Here is a 16,421-nt window from a genome sequence, read left to right on the forward strand (position 1 = left end):
AAAGAACCCATTTTTTAAGTCAAGGTCCATAAAACAAAGGCCGCTAATGTTAAGAATAAAGTGGGAAAACATACTAAGCGCACAGATTGTTTGGCATTTTTTGAATTTCTAAATAATAAAGCAATGTTTATCTAAGCTTCAGCGAGCGACTCTCATCACTGAGGTCGTAGGTTCAATCCCCGGCTGTGCACCAATGGACTTTCTTTCTATGTGCATTTAACATTCGGTCGAACGGTGAAGGAAACCAAATGGCTGATCACCTACTTGCCTATTAGATTTACAAATGATCATGAAACAGATACAGAAATCTGAGATCCAGACCTAAAAAGGTTGTAGCGCCACTGATTTTTTTTTTAAATCATAATGCTGTCCCGAAATTTGCGTGTTACAATAAGCATGGTCACGGGTGGCTAAGTTTTTGGCAATCACAATGACGCAATTAAATTCGAAGCTTATATTCAATGTACCTACGTAATATAGTGTTGTATACGTTTCAAAGTAATACCACAAGAAAATTATATTTACCGTCAAACAATGTTTCCGAAAACTGATTAATATATGCTCTTAAACCAGCAAAGAGATGTTTATAAAGCGTTTCGCTTTGAGGCAATTGTAGAAGTTTCAAATATGGCTTGATGGATTGTCCTTCTGCAGCTCCCAGGTTTTTCATAAAGAGACAAGCACGGTCTATAATAGTGAGACCCACTTCGGTTGCTAAGCAACCGGCAGATACCACTGCAAGTTCCGACATTGCTTCCAGTTCTGAAAGGATTCGAGCTATAGAGGAAAAAAAAACAGTGCCTTTTTTGTATCAGGGTGTACAGGTGTAATTAGATTATATGTTTCAAAATATATTATTCAATATTTAAATTAGGATTAAGTGTTTAAATGTACAAAAGGTTTTTACAAGACTGGCGTAGTACATATTTTTAAATTAAACACCACCCTTATCACCTCGACGTCTACCACAACTAAGCATTTTCTAAGACAGTGTTTGCCGCGAACCACCAATATGGCGAACCAGCTACCCACTGAAGTATTTCCATTTCGACTTAGGGTCCTCAAGAAACGAGCGTACCAATTCTTAAAAGGCACTTACGAGCCTAGAAAAATATTCTTTTCGTAATTCTTAATTTTAAAGTTATAAAAATAGGTAACACTTAATAGTTAATTTAATCGAATAGTATATTTTATTTGTTATTTGTACATTGTATATCTGTATGAGAAAGTCTATTTCTTCGAGTTTAAAACAATACTATCGCACATATACGGATCAAAATATCGTACATGCTGCTATCTGCTTTATCATATCGGAATAAGAAATCATCTTACCAGTAGGCACAGTTGTATTAACCAAATTCTCTCTATTAACTGTATTATTTTTCTCAACTATTATAGGCGGTTCTTTAGAGAAATCAGGTGGGCTCATTCTCGCCGGCAAAGTCCTTGCTTTCATCGGTTTCGACTTGTCATTACAATCGGGTGTGGACACTTTTAATTCAGACAAAATCTTCTTCTTTCCCACGTATTGGAACTGCTCAGCGCAAATTCTATAATAAACAAATTATTGAAAATATTTTTTTTAAATTATTATCGACATTTCCCAGATCTTTTTGTGTATGTTTTAGTAAAAAATCATACTTCATCTGACTTCTATACAAAACTTTTATTATTTTTGTTGTCATACGCATCAATCAAATTACCACCAATTCTAGAGCAGATCTCTAACCATGAGCGAGCAACAAATTGTTTTTATTGTGTGTATTTTCTAACGTGGAGTATGTATTTATTTTATAACATGATAACACCATATTTTTGTCCTGTAATGTAACTTTAGTAGCATAGCAGAAGGTAGTAGAAGACTACAGTAGTAGACCTGTCCCGCCACGCACGCTGTTGCATTTCGGGGTTAGCTTTCATACTTACTCTAGAACGTTAAAGAACGATTGTTGCTGAGCTGACGTATACGTTCTCCACCATTCTACGAGTCTATCTTCATCCAAATATTTCAACACAAACAAGAAACACAGAAGCACATCCCGTACCTCTTCAGCGGACATCACACCGAATCTAAACACATACAATTAGATAATTTACAAGGTTACATTTAAGTTCAGAACTCAATCTAATCTATGACGTACGTATACGTTCAGATTAAATAAAGATTTTGATAAAAATACATAAAGACGTTAGAAACGTTCGGAACAAATATGTAACAGACACAAAATGACACAATGAGAGGTCGAGCATAAGTTTAATAAATGATATATTTATTATTTATATATTTATATGTAAACTTTTGTTTAAATTGCAGATATCTCTATATATATAAAATTCTCGTGTCACAATGTTCGTTCCCGTACTCCTCCGATACGGCTCGACATATTGTATGCATATTCAGTAAGTCTGACAATCGGCTACTATCTTTCTTTCAAACCCTTGAGTGATAAGGGGAGTTCACCCCAAAAAAAATATTTTTTTAGACAAACATTTTTGTTCTTATTTTTATGCATATAAAAATACATACTACCCCTAATTTTCATCCCTCTACGATCAACCCCTTTTTTTATAAATGTAGATAGTTATTTTTAATGAACTAAGAAAAATGTTTCCTACAAATAATATACATGGCAAAACAACGTTTGCTGGGTTAGGTAGTAATAAATAAATTTTCACATTTAAAAGTACCACGATTAAAATTATTATCAAAAGTTTCATTACTACTTTGAATTCTCTTAAATTTGTGCATTATGGTAACCCATCATATGATTATTTAAATGATTTTAAATCACAAAGGCTGCATATATATTGAAAAAATATAATATATCTTGAAAAATCCATTTATTTTTATCTTAAAAAGACATTTTACCTGTTAACCTGATCGCCAAGTTCGCTCAATTGCAGTCGAGTATTTCTTGGTAGAGAGTCCCCACCCGACATTGTCGACACAGACTCTAGTGAACTATGCGATATGTTATTTACGTTATCTACAAATATAACATTTATTTAACAACACAAGAACAACACGTATACGTTGCAAAATAGTGTTTAAAAACTATATTACAATTTATAATTGTTTCTAGTATTTTCAGAAATGTCTAACTACAGAAATAGAACTACTAGTTATTAGAACAAAGAGAGGTTTGTATGTGAATTGAGTCGATAGTCGCTATAGTAAAAATTAAATGGATTACAAAATTTATTGGAACTGGAACAATCCATTCCGTTAAGATCGTGTATTAAATAACAACAATTTTGACTATTGCTATTTGCTATTCATTGTTACGCTGCAACTGTATGTATAATATTTATGAAAGGGGAGATGTGAAACTCTCCTGCTGCCTAGATTTTCGGCCAGAGATCTGCCTGAGCGCGTGATTTTATCTTACCGCTATGTAGGGGGTCCTATGTATAATAAAAAAGGGTGCGTGTACTTATGTACGCGCGTAAGAAGTTATACTTCTTTGGCATTATTAAAAATAGTTTTTGATTGCATGCAAATAATTAATTACAATAAAATAATCAAAGACTGGAAAAGGAGTCATTATAGTCAATAAAGTTCAGTTTACATTTGAAAAATTAAATAAATATGTATTATTATTTATCTCTTACATTTAAAGTGTAACATAAATTATATTATTATTCGAATGTTATTTTTAAATTATGTCCAATGCCGTAGCATCTTCCGTGGGCAACTTCATTCTGTTAATTTTGAGCGCATCGTAAAATTTCACTCTCATCAATTTTTCATACCGCGGCTAAAGAAGTATAACTTCAATAATAATAAACGAAATGTACGAAGTGAATTTAAATATTATTTCTTTTACAATAAATAGAACTTGTAGTAGGCATTTATTCTATATATTTTCCAGTCAGCCATTTTATTTTACCCTTTTGACTTTACAATCTTTTTAAACCTTTCCCCAACCAACAAACACCAAAATCACATCAACCCAAATGTTACAAGGAAATATTACCTTTTCCATACATATTGTTAGAAATATTGGGTGGCTCTTTGAAGTGACCCGAATTCCTGACCGGCGTATGATCAAAATGTAGGGTCAATCGATTCCTTCGTGGCGTACTGTTCGCCGAGGTGATTTCCTTTTGCGTATTTATTACGGGGTATACGCTCGGATCTCCGTCTACCTTATCATGACCATTTTCTAATATGGGACTTGCTAGAGATTTTGTTACCAAACGGTGGGCATTATCTGAAATTTTTTTGTTAATAACATACTAAAGAACGACTCATTTTTATAGTTCAACAATATCTGCCTCTGAAGTAGACAGATGTAGAGAAATATCATTGATTAACTTTTTTTGTGATACTGAACATTTAGAGGACTAGATACGAAAAGATTTATTAAAAAACCCATTAAAATTTAATGAAAAAGTTCTTGAACCTTGTGGGTAGTTGTATAAAAACGGTGTAGGTAGGCCGGTTACAAAGACGTAAATCCAAATGTGACTATTTAATTGTTGTTTCTAAATGTTCTAATTCAACTATTATTAGTGGCCATAAGTCACAATCTAGTCTAGAGCGCTGTCAAATATGTCAAACTCCATACGGAAAAGGGGCTTTTACAGCTCTTGTCTAGATTTAAGTTTGATTGACGTTACAGTTTCCAGGCTTCAGGTTGGTATCTCGAGTTACAATCTCGTCTTGAGCGCCTTCAAGTTTGTATAAACTATACACAATTAAAGTACTTTTACAGTTTGATAAAAGTTTGATTGACGTTATAGATATTGACCACAAACTTTTATTATTATTAAAACAGGTACATATCTTACCGAGTACAATAGTGAGCCAAGGCGCATAGAGTTGTGCGAGCCTCGCTCTCGCCTGCCTTGTGTTGTACCGATCGTCGTGTTCGTGCTTCGTTAGTAAATTACGTAACACGTTTAACGCTACACGGCGCTTTTGCGGGGCTTCTCGGAGTGATTGCTCTACCTGTACCAAATTATGATTGACATTTTCTACCAAGGACATAGTTTTGGAAGCGGGATGACTGGCTTTATTTAGCGGTAGTAAAAATTTGCTTAAAATTTTAAGTAGTTTGTTTAATTTCAGTTTTCTTTTTTTAAATCTATTAACGTACTTTATTGACTTGTGTTTTCTGTGTCGTATATTTTGTTTAGTAAATGAAATCTGTTTTGGCTTTGTATATTATCTGAGTGATTTCTTTTTTATAATAAATAAATAAATACATAATTATAGTATTAAACATAACAATTTTTATATACATAATTGTATATCATCTACTCTAATATTATAAAGAGGTAACAATTTAGTTGATCCCTTTAAATAGGCTCCAAAACTACTAAAGACTAAAGATGATGTACCACAGTTTTTCAGTTTTTTTATAATTAAAATCCACGATACCATGTCTAACAAAAAAATATATTTAATTAATAATTAAGTTTATTAACCGAGATAACTTTAGGCTATAAGACATCGTGCAACCACAGCTTGTTAGCTAATAAAGGAAACAATATATTGAAACAAAATTTTTACTCACATGTTTAATAAGAATACCAGCCAAGAAGTGTCTCATTATAAAATCTTCAGTTAATTTCAGCTTTGCGGGATCTAAAACAGTGAAATTGTTATTCAGATATTCCAGTGTTTTGTGTAACTATTTGCCTCTTGTGAGGTACAATTAAAGTAAAATTACTTTATATTTTAATTACATTTATTTTTCCAATAAATTAAAAATTTATTTTTGTTTCCCCTACGAATTTGTAAACATAGATTTGATAGATATTACTAGAAAAGCAGGCATAATATATATAAAATAAAAAGTACTAAGGGTGAAGTGCAAGAAGTAACAATGAACAATAAAAAAAAACTAAAACCTAAGTAAAAGTTTTATCTCATGGCGCACTATATTTATATCATTATCCTTTCAAACCAGTATGATATGATACTATAATCTCGAGAAAAAATTAAGTAAAATAAAACGGGGATCTGTGCAACAGGTGGTTCTGCCCCTTGGTATCGCAAATAACATGGGAAGAAAATCCCATAGGTACGGAGAAACCCAGTTCTTGGACACTACCCTCCTGAAGACTTTCTGTACATAGTAGGCCAAGTGTGAGTCCCGTCTGGTTTCCAATTAATTGTACCTATCTATCAGCGGTAGAGATTTAACCTAATAATAACTAACCTTCATCAGAATCCTTGGTAATTTTGTTAGCGAGCAGAGGCAAGTTGAACGGTACGTAGTGTTCGTGAGAACAAATTGTTTGCAAAAATGTGAACTTGAAGTCGAACAACGCTTTTGGATCGCAACTCTTGAACTTCTCTAGGTACTTTTTGATTTGACGGAACACGAAACCGCGATCCATTAATGAGAGACATGACTGAAACAGAACGGTGATTCGTTGATGACCAATATATTAATAATACTTATTAATTATACATAAATATACCATAGTATACCTTCTAGAATTGTAAAATACGTTTGCAACAAAAACGTATTCAACTTTTTGGGGGCCTCATAACCTAGCGGTCTTATTAAGCGGCAGCTAGGTAAGGGGTACCGGGTTCGATTCCCGGTTCGAGGGGAAGTTTTAATTTAATTTAAATTTGTTCTCGGCCTTTGGGAGGGTTGTGCGGTACCGGGCGAGTGCCTAAACCGTACTTGGAGGACTTGGTCGAATTTCTAAGGCAAAAAGCACGAATTATAAAAATCTTATACTTGACGCTGGCTAATGCACAAACCGTGCCAGAGCCATAAAAAAAACGTTGGCGACTTCCGAGACGGCGGGCTCCCACTCGCCTATGAATACATATATCGAAATAGGAATTGTAATATTTACTTGGAATATTATTGGAGTAGTGACTTTGCCAGTCCTCTGGATTTTTTTTTAGCAAAATAAGGTCCCGCACCACAAACGTCGGGGGGATTAAGAAAATTTATAGTAAAAAAACCTTATACAATTATAATATACTAAATACAAACCTTATATAATTTTAAAATACTTTTAAACTACCTACTCGACTTCTTTAATCAGCGACTAACTTAACAAGAATTAAGGTATATTGATTCTGGTTCAAGAGGAATTATTAGACAAATTTTACAAGCTTACCTTGAGGAATAAAGCCAAATTTTTGTTGAATATATGTGTTTGCATCGGTTGTTGCAATATGTATGACGGCTCCACGGTACTGACCAGTCTATCAATATTCTCCAATAATTCCGAGTGAAAACGCTCGTGGCGAGACATCTACACGTAAAAACGTCTGTTAGTATCATGCAATTTCCCTCAAAAACCAGATGAAACAAAACAAGTCCTGGAATAGATGAATAATAGGCAGGCACCGCAAACTTACAGCAAGTGTAGACACGTTCAGGAAAAACAAAACTTAAAAATCGTTTACAGCATCAGCATACAAATCTGTTGACTTGTTAGATTTTTAAGCATAGATTTTATCGAGGGCTTTGAGCGCGGCGACCAAATCAAGAAATTCCGAAACGAAAATAACCTAACACACGATGACGTAATATAGGTGCGGCCAATACGCATTAGAGCGGGACAGAACGCATACTGCGTATTCACATCTCGCTGACGAAATCGGTGACGTAGCGTAAGCGCTGAGTCTGGTAGAGTGGTAGATTGAATTAATACAAAAGAAAAAAATACTGCATAAATAAAAACATAATTATAATTGCATAAGTTATTTGAGACATGCTAAGGCTGATTTCCTCACGAGGTTTTGCTTAACCGTACGAGTGAGGATTAAATGCGCTCATAGAAAGTCCATTGGTGTACAACCGGGATCGAACCTATGCGATGAGAGTCGCACGCTCAAGCTACTAGGCCAACTGCTCCATACTCTTATTATCTGCAATTCCTGAATGGGCTCTATAGAACATAGGCGTTTCAAGGTAGAGCCTAAGATTTTCTAACATATTAATTTAATACAAATATTTGATATGCAAAATCAGTGATTCAACCTAAGCTATGAAGCAAATAATTACATAAAAATATTTCTAATTGAACTTTTCTAAAAAATAATTAATACCTTTATCCTTCCAGTATTGATCAAATACTGCACCATACTCTTCACAATAGCATCGAAGAAAAAGCTTGAATATTGCATGAATTTGTGTCCTAGCAGAAAGTCCTGCTGCGTGGGATCAACGAACATGTGTAATGGGGCAGTTAAAACTGTATGCAACTTTAGTTCCACGCAGTTGAAGACATACTGAAAAATAAATAAGTTAAGTACCAGAAATTTCAATCACCTGCGTTCGAAACATGAACATAATTATTTAGAAATTTAGTTTGGAGGGCGTAAGACAAACTTATTGGATATACTTTTAATCCTATAAATAAAACAAAGTGTACGGATGTTTTAAGGTTCGAATAAACTCAAGGATTGAGATTTTCACAAGTGTTAGGGAAAAAAAATAGTCTCTTAAAGGCCTATTCAAACCTGAGCGATATTCGCTGCCACTGTGGGTAGAGGTACATACCGCGCGGGTTTCTCTCAGGTATTTAGTATCAAGTACCGCGGCTAGAGCGACCTGAGCGATATTTTCGTGTGAACAGTAATATTACCGCATACTCACTGGGTTTTCTCTGCCGCAGACGGTAGCGAATACCGCTTAGGTCTGAACAGGCCTTTATTCATAAACATAGACTAACTGCACTCTTTTACGCTTTCGTCTCTTTTTATTTTTGTTTATGCTACGATGAAAACAGAATAAAATACACACCTTTATATAACTGTCCAGTAAATCTTTACGTCCATATTCGTGGATCATATGAACAAATTGTATCATTAGCTTTACAATTTGATAGCCCATATCGCGTGAATAACCCTTTTCAACTGTCTAAAAAAAAATCATTCATTCATTAAAATGGCTAAGTGTTGTGAAGACATTATTTTATCAAAAATAAATATCATATTTATTGCGTCTTCACAAATGTCATTTAAAAATTGAAAATACCAGTAATATATATATATTTTATTACACTAACTGTAACTAATATTTTTGTTGTAAACTCTTTAAAAAAAAATTCGCAAAAAAAGAGCCTATTAGTTGTTTGTACATGAATCCACCAAGTCTAAAAGCAAGCAACCATGTTATTTTATAATAGAATTAGCTTCTGGACTTACCATAAGTTCAAACAGTTGATTTAATATAGTCGGCAAGAAGGCTACGAGAGAGCTTAATTGTATCCCGTGTGCGGCTTTTAAAGCATTTGTGACGTCATGAGGTGAAATGGGACTAGAGGGGGGAGATGTATTTATCAATCTCTCTATAGAGCTGAATAGAGTATGTAAATGAGGGTCTCTGGTCTCCACAGTGGAGTCGAGGACAAGTTGGCAACGGAAGAGCTGCTTCTCACCTTCAACCCATACCACTTCGGGGCCTGAGTTCTGGAAAGGTATAAGGTATATATAGAAATAAATAATAGTTTAAAAAAACTAAAAAACACGCTTTTAAAGCACATCAAACTAAAAAGTGAAAAATAATTCCTAATTTAGGCTGAAAATGGTAATGAACAAAAAATACTGGTTTTATTGTGAAAAAGCGTAGGTTGCTCGATAGACGAAAAATATGGCACAGAGCGCCAATTATTTTTCACTTTTTAGTTTCATGTGCTTTAAAAGCGTGTTTTTTAGTTTTTTAAACTATCATTTATTTTTTAGTTAAATTTTTTTTATTTTTTTCATTTTTTTTTCGGATTATTGCATTGTCATCGATTTTTGACAGGTGCGCAAAGTTTGAATTAAATCTGTCCGTTAAAAGTGGGTCAAAATCGAGTCCGAAGGAGTCGGTTACATACATACATACATACATACAGGTGAAGCTAATATAAAGCGTGTAAAAAAGAATTTCTTTTTTGCGATAGCTGTGTTAATAAAAAATTAATCGAAACGATAATATTTCATATCACATACCCCTTTTCCGAGTCCCAATGGATGAATAGATAAATATCCAGATGGCAAGTGTGTTGCAATTGGCAAGTTCACAAATTCGTCAATAAATTTGTCGTTTTTAAGCAACGGCACCCAGGCATAACTGAAATAAAAGTTTAATAAGAACTTGTTGAAATTAGACAAACCACTTTATCCCATCTCTTACTATAATATTGTGATAAAAAGAGACAGAAAAGACAAAAATTCTATAAAAATACGATGGTTTTTTAACGTACACGAGCACACACACACGGCTATAGAAGTACAGTACGTATATAGAAATGAATTAAAATCCGCAAAAAATATTCTACAGATTTGTAAGTATTTTTTTTATTACTGTACATCGCCTCTGTGTTTGAAGTCTACTCCGGGGTTTCAGAGTACCATTCCCGACAGTAAAATTATTTGGGGTCGGTAGGCGCAGAACGATCTTGCAAAATGCAAACACAAAAATTGATTATCTTACCCAATACAAGTTTCCACATTGGTATCATTTTTCTTAGCAATATCGCAAGATATATGGTGAAACGTGAAGAGCAAGTGATGTTGGGTGGTTAATGTAGTCGGGAGTCGAATCTTGGCCTCATCGCACCAGCTCGGGTTTGCGTTATGATGTAACACTGCACACTTATACTGGTCTGTCATACCTATACGTCCGTGAATTATCTAAAAATGTATAATAACTTCTGCTAATTATAGTATATTTATTAGTGTTTAATAATTTATCTTTGAGTCTGTTACGCTATAAAAAGTGACACTTTCACTTAACTATTCGAGAATTCAAGCACATTAATTGTGATACAAACATTAGTATTTGAAGAAGATTTATTACTTATACTTTTTTTAGGAACTCAAAAATAGACAAAATGCTGATAAAAAAAATATATCTAGACAGTGGTAGTAAGACAAATTTGCATATGATCCTATCACTAGAAAAATTTTTAATTAATAAAAAATATTTATCAAATGAAAAACACATTTTATTTACAAAAAAAAATATTACCTGTAACGCTTTAACATCGCCCGTATCGCTGTCCTTCACTTCGATTGTGCAGGAAATATTCCGCGCTCGCACGAAGACTTTCTGAGATTCAAAATTGAGGGCTAACGGTCGGACGTATAGGTGATGAATGTATGCTGCATACGGTTGTTCAGGCTCAAAATTGTATGTAGAAAGCTCCAAGGTTAATGGCGATATTGGTGGCAATGGAAACGGCTTTAGTGCAGCATAGGAACTCGTCATACAATCTATAAATAGTATATAATAGCATCAAAAATTATATAAATTTCAGTAAATCTGCTTACGTAATACTTAAACCGCCCCATACTATAATTTTGGTTTCAGCGTTAAAGAACAAATTAAACACTAGTTAAGAGAGCTTAAAACTTAAGAGGTTAGATTAAAGAGTTAAGGAATTTAATCCACAATATTTTTACTTCCCTCACACTATTCAATATGAGCAGATCTAGGGGGTGTCAAGGTCATGACCCCCTTGCACTTGCACAGAGTATTACTATATTATCACAAAATATTAGTCGAAATTGTTACAAATTAGCTTTTATTTGATATAGATATTAAGACTCTGTGTAAAATTGTTCCAAATTGGAAACATTTCTAGTACCAACATTACAGTAGTTTTTACAATTAAATTAGCTGAGTGTAAATTCTACTTTTCTTTGAAAATAATTTGTTGTATGCAGTACATACTTGGTACTTGTTCTATACACGGTAGGATACTAATAGAGAGCCACCCAGGTATCGCATTCAATTTAGCCAATTTTTCTGGTTTTCTAAAGTCTTGCAGAATTTTCAATAAGTCATCATCGGACATTTTGTTTGGCTCCTGTCGATATATCGCTGGGAATTCTGGCGTTGTATCCAAATCGTTACTATATAATCTGTAAAAAATTATTGGCTAATTTGTTGTACATGGGATTAATAAATGATAACTGGGATTATCAAATGATAACTGGGGTAATTTTTATCAATTATGAATAAAAATTTAAGAGGTTTTATTTAAATATGTTAAAAAGTTAATTGAGCTTTACGCTACACCCACTAAATTAGAAAAACAAGTATAATTTTTGTTATTAATAATGAATTATTCTAAGGCCAAGATATATTTTAATTCCGGTGTTTTATTGTAGTGTTGTGTACCGTGGAGGGAAGTTTTAAACTGACACCAAAAAATCTAAAGGTGAAACATTAACGTGATGAAAATCTTTTCGATTCTACGTATATTTTTTTTTATAAATACTTTATAAAAGCATAAATATAAACAGATTTTTATAAGTAAATAAGATAAGATTTTTTTTAAGATAAAGATATTAAAAAAAAAATACCTGAACAAAGGTTTTGCTGCCCAAGCAAAAGGCATTCTATAATTTCCGACACGATTTGCATAGGCCTGCACATTTTTGTGGACTTTGAGGCCTAATCGAGGGTCTTTTGTGGCTTTTTGGTAGGGCTCCAGCACTTGACTTACGTGACCTTGAAGAATCTTATCGATCCTCACAACCAAAAATAAATCCGGGTGTGGGTTGTTCACTGATAACATGACCTGAAAATTACAAATGAATATTATATTAAAGCAGCGTCCTAACGACCATAGAGCTATAACAAGAATATTTTTCATGTCGAAGATCTTTATTTTAACTAGCATTAAAAAAAGTTTTTTTTAATGCTTTTATAAATATACACTATTTCACCGTGACCACGCACGCTGTGAAGCACGCGAAAAGTCGGTTAAATTTAAAATTATAAAAATAATTGTAAATACATAACTTAAATCCGGTAAAAAATTGTTTTATTATCAAATGTGTGAAAGTTATGTCAATAAAAGACAATACTAAATACAGTCAAACCTGGATAAGCGAGATTTCAAGGGACCACAATTTTATTCTCGCTTATAGAGGTTTCTCACTAACCCGAGTTTCTCGCTAATACAGGTACATGGATAGCGTTTCTCTCTTATAGAGGTACGCAGCAAGTATGAATGTAGTAAATATGTAATATGATAAACATATTATGTACCTACATATATATTTTTAATAGTGTGTATACTTATTTACATTTATAAAAATCCGTCAATTTCGTTTGGGTTTCTGTTTTTGTATTTTGAATGTGTTTCTCTAACTCATAAATTTTGTCGAATATTGCTTGACCAACAACCGCCGTGTATTCAAAGTACTGATGGACTGTCTCCAACGCATTTAAAGCTAGCTTCGTTGGAATGATCTTTATTTTTGTTTCCGGAATCAGTGCCTCGTCTTCACTGTCATTTCCAGCAATACAGGTGTTCACACAATTCTTAACGATATCGTCGTCGGTTTGTTCTCCAGGGGTAGTTACGTCGTCATCAATTTGAACGAAATCTTCGAAGCTCGGCATTAACATATTGGATTCGTGAGACACAAGCTTAGTCCATTCCTGTTTGCTAGGTCCAGCTTCAACATCATTTTCTTCTGGCAGGTCTTGCTCATCTGTACTTTTCCAAAACCCAGCTTTCTTGAAGCAGTTTTTGACAGTAATGTCACTGACTAAGTACCATGCTTTTCTAGCAAATTTCATGACAAACAGGACGGTACACAGGCACACGTGTCCAGTCGAAAAGAATGCGATAAAATAACAACGTTATTTTGTTCCACAAAATGGAATATGTAGGTAATATTGACGAGAAAACACTACAAAAACAATGGTAGGAAGTTCCACGAAAGTTAAGAATGAGTCATAAAATAGCAGATGTTAAATTTGTAATTTGTTTTGTCATTTGTTGTGTACAATAATATAAATAAATAAAGCCCGACTGTCGCTTATAGAGGTAAAGATAAGTAGCAGTCTCACTTACGGAGGTGCATGCATTGATATACAAAAAACCCAAGATGCACACTCAACGTCAAAAAAACGTCCTCAAGAAATGAGCGCAACATTCTAAATTGTGCGCTCATTTCAAATAGTCTCGTGTCTAATAAGTGGAGTCGATGTTATTTATTTGTGTTTTTTTTTTATAAATAAATTTATGTAAGTACTTTTGAAATTTTTTGTGTGTACTTTTTGACAAATATATTTACGCTATATAAAGTGTAGGTCAGGAGGTAGACAATTTAATTTTTTTTTTTAATTAAAGAAAAAACTTTTTAACCGGATTAAAGTTATGTATTATTATACATTTACAACTATTTAACATCCAACACCTTTTGTCTTCAGTCACCGTGACCACGCACGCTGTAAAGCACCCGAAAAGTCGGATAAATTTAAAATTATGTTAAATAGTTGTAAATAAAAAAGTCATGTTCGACTCAACTCAATACCTTGTCCTACCGACCACGGTCGGTCGTAAAATTTTATTGCTTAAAGTACGTATACACTGCGTTGTAATAACAACTTTAAGCAATCCGCGTAAGGTTGATTTTGCAATAATATATGCTTGTAACATATACTGTTATAGACATACTGTTATAGAAAGGGACAGAAATAGTGTTTCGGGACACTTTCGAGCGTCACTTTTATTCGAGACTGTGCATCTTGGGTTTTTTGTATATCAATGGGTGCATGAGGGAAAAACGACTCTCTCTTACAGAGGTTTCTGTTTCTCGCTAATAGATGTTTTGGTAGCTTAAAATGACGGGTCCCGGCTATTACTCTCACTTATCCAGTTCTCACTTACCCAGGTTTGACTGTATACACTAGACAAATAACATGGAAAACTGTTTCTTTGAACCCACATACCTGTTTCTTTGAATTAAACCACTCCTCCGGTATTTGTTTAACATCCACCTTGACATCATACTTAAAGTTCTCGACTAATGACTTGGTACACTCATTTTCCTTTATAAGATCTTTAACAGCCGCGTGATTGAGATCAAAATGAAAGTTCTCCGTCACTTTTCTTCCGCTACGTGCATCGTATATTGCTAAGTGAGTAAAATAAGGTTCGACTTGGCATAACAACTCTTTGTCACCATCTATGGGTGCTTGTAATCTGAATTTCAGACTCTCGCACTTCAGTAATATTCTTTGACCGAAATGTTCTCTGGAAATACAATAACAGTATTTTAGACATTTGATTGGACGTTGGTAAAGTATAAATAAAGAGGACCAGTAGGGGGTCTTTATTTATACATTTACGTTATACGTTCGTTCGTACGTTCTTATACGCTCGTTTGTTCAAGGAAGAATTAATGGGGTTTTTAATTTTGGCTTTTATAAATAACTTGCACTTATCAGTTCTTTACACCACTATCTCTTTTCATAGTGTTAAACATAATTTGATAAAAGGAGAGAATATACGTATATCCTGATATAGCGCTGCGGTGATAGCGCACCCAATAAAATACTTTACTGCATTGCTTTTAAAAATTGTGCAGTCTTCTGAACTTTCCAAATTGAAACATTAATAATAAAGTAAGAATCCAGCTCCGCCAAAACCCTATATGAGCCTTGGCCTCAGATAACATTCTTTTTTTTTCATAGGCAGGAAGGTGAGTCACGTTGTTGATTTTTGGATTTGAGACATGCCGGTTTCATCACGATGTTTTCCGTCACAGTACACCGTATTAAATGCGAACGTAGACAGAAAGTTCATTGGTGTATAGCAGTAACCGAACCTACGACCTCAGGGTTGGGAGTTGTACGCTGAATCCTAGGCCAATACTGCTTTATGAAACTTTGTATCATAAACATTTCTGGTTAACGTAAGGAATTATGACAAGGACAGAACAAGATTCGTACTTGAACGAATGTCGAAACAATGGTATCTCAGATAGCCGACTACTTACTAACCGCGTTCAATAAAGCTCGTAGAATTAAACTAATTACGCATTAATTACAAACTTAGTTGCTCTTATCATAAATAAAAATACAAGGACAATGTAATTATCTGAATAAGCTAACATAAACCCTTATCTCACTTGAATGGTTCCAATTGTGGTTCGGGTGAAGGCGATCTCTTGTATGGCAAGTTGAATATGTTCGAGCGACATTCGTTCCTCGCGGCCGCTATTGAGAGGTCAGTTTCCCGTGAATATCGCATTAGTAGTGGATTCATACTGTGTTCTAGGCCCTTCAATGTACCGTATATGGGAGGCGGGGGCTCGCCTGTTAAGGATATGTCCGCATCTGAGAATAGGAAAGTTGAGCATTAAATTAGATGTAACCCCGATATATTGGACTCCTAAACGTGTGCCTATAAATTTCATACAGCTTTAAAAATCTTTGTATCAATACTATTTTTTTTTTAAATAATTTGGTAGTCTTTCGGAGTCTTCAACCTTTTCTTTATGCTGTTATTATGTCAGTTATCAGGTTAAGCACGTGAAATGTTGGGACGGTTTTATAATTTAAAATATTACAGTTTAAAGTATTTTATAGTAGGAAAATGTACTTATTAGTTTTTTTGTCAATATTATATTTTTTTTAAATAAGATAAAATTAAATTTTCTTAATTAGTTAAGAAATATGGTAAATAAACGCTAGGAACTT

At 33.8% G+C, this 16,421-nt stretch overlaps 1 protein-coding gene across 1 annotated transcript in view; it reads right to left on the reverse strand.

Annotated features, from left to right (window-relative positions):
* LOC125050976 (dedicator of cytokinesis protein 9) overlaps positions 1-16,421 on the reverse strand; it is a 47,442-nt gene that overhangs the window by 27,734 nt on the left and 3,287 nt on the right. The window contains exons 6-24 of the mRNA XM_047651084.1: positions 15,851-16,058; positions 14,670-14,973; positions 12,284-12,501; positions 11,649-11,839; positions 10,944-11,188; positions 10,407-10,606; positions 9,923-10,043; positions 9,134-9,397; positions 8,730-8,846; positions 8,033-8,215; positions 7,096-7,233; positions 6,171-6,366; positions 5,523-5,593; positions 4,795-4,954; positions 3,978-4,214; positions 2,870-2,987; positions 1,927-2,070; positions 1,333-1,550; positions 526-762 (exon numbers count right to left, since the gene is read on the reverse strand). Coding sequence (XP_047507040.1) covers positions 526-762; positions 1,333-1,550; positions 1,927-2,070; positions 2,870-2,987; positions 3,978-4,214; positions 4,795-4,954; positions 5,523-5,593; positions 6,171-6,366; positions 7,096-7,233; positions 8,033-8,215; positions 8,730-8,846; positions 9,134-9,397; positions 9,923-10,043; positions 10,407-10,606; positions 10,944-11,188; positions 11,649-11,839; positions 12,284-12,501; positions 14,670-14,973; positions 15,851-16,058 — 3,570 coding nt within the window. The remainder of the gene's footprint in view (positions 1-525; positions 763-1,332; positions 1,551-1,926; positions 2,071-2,869; positions 2,988-3,977; positions 4,215-4,794; positions 4,955-5,522; positions 5,594-6,170; positions 6,367-7,095; positions 7,234-8,032; positions 8,216-8,729; positions 8,847-9,133; positions 9,398-9,922; positions 10,044-10,406; positions 10,607-10,943; positions 11,189-11,648; positions 11,840-12,283; positions 12,502-14,669; positions 14,974-15,850; positions 16,059-16,421) is intronic.

Source organism: Pieris napi, chromosome 7 (genome assembly GCF_905475465.1).
Source record: "Pieris napi chromosome 7, ilPieNapi1.2, whole genome shotgun sequence".
Classification (NCBI taxonomy): domain Eukaryota; kingdom Metazoa; phylum Arthropoda; class Insecta; order Lepidoptera; family Pieridae; genus Pieris; species Pieris napi.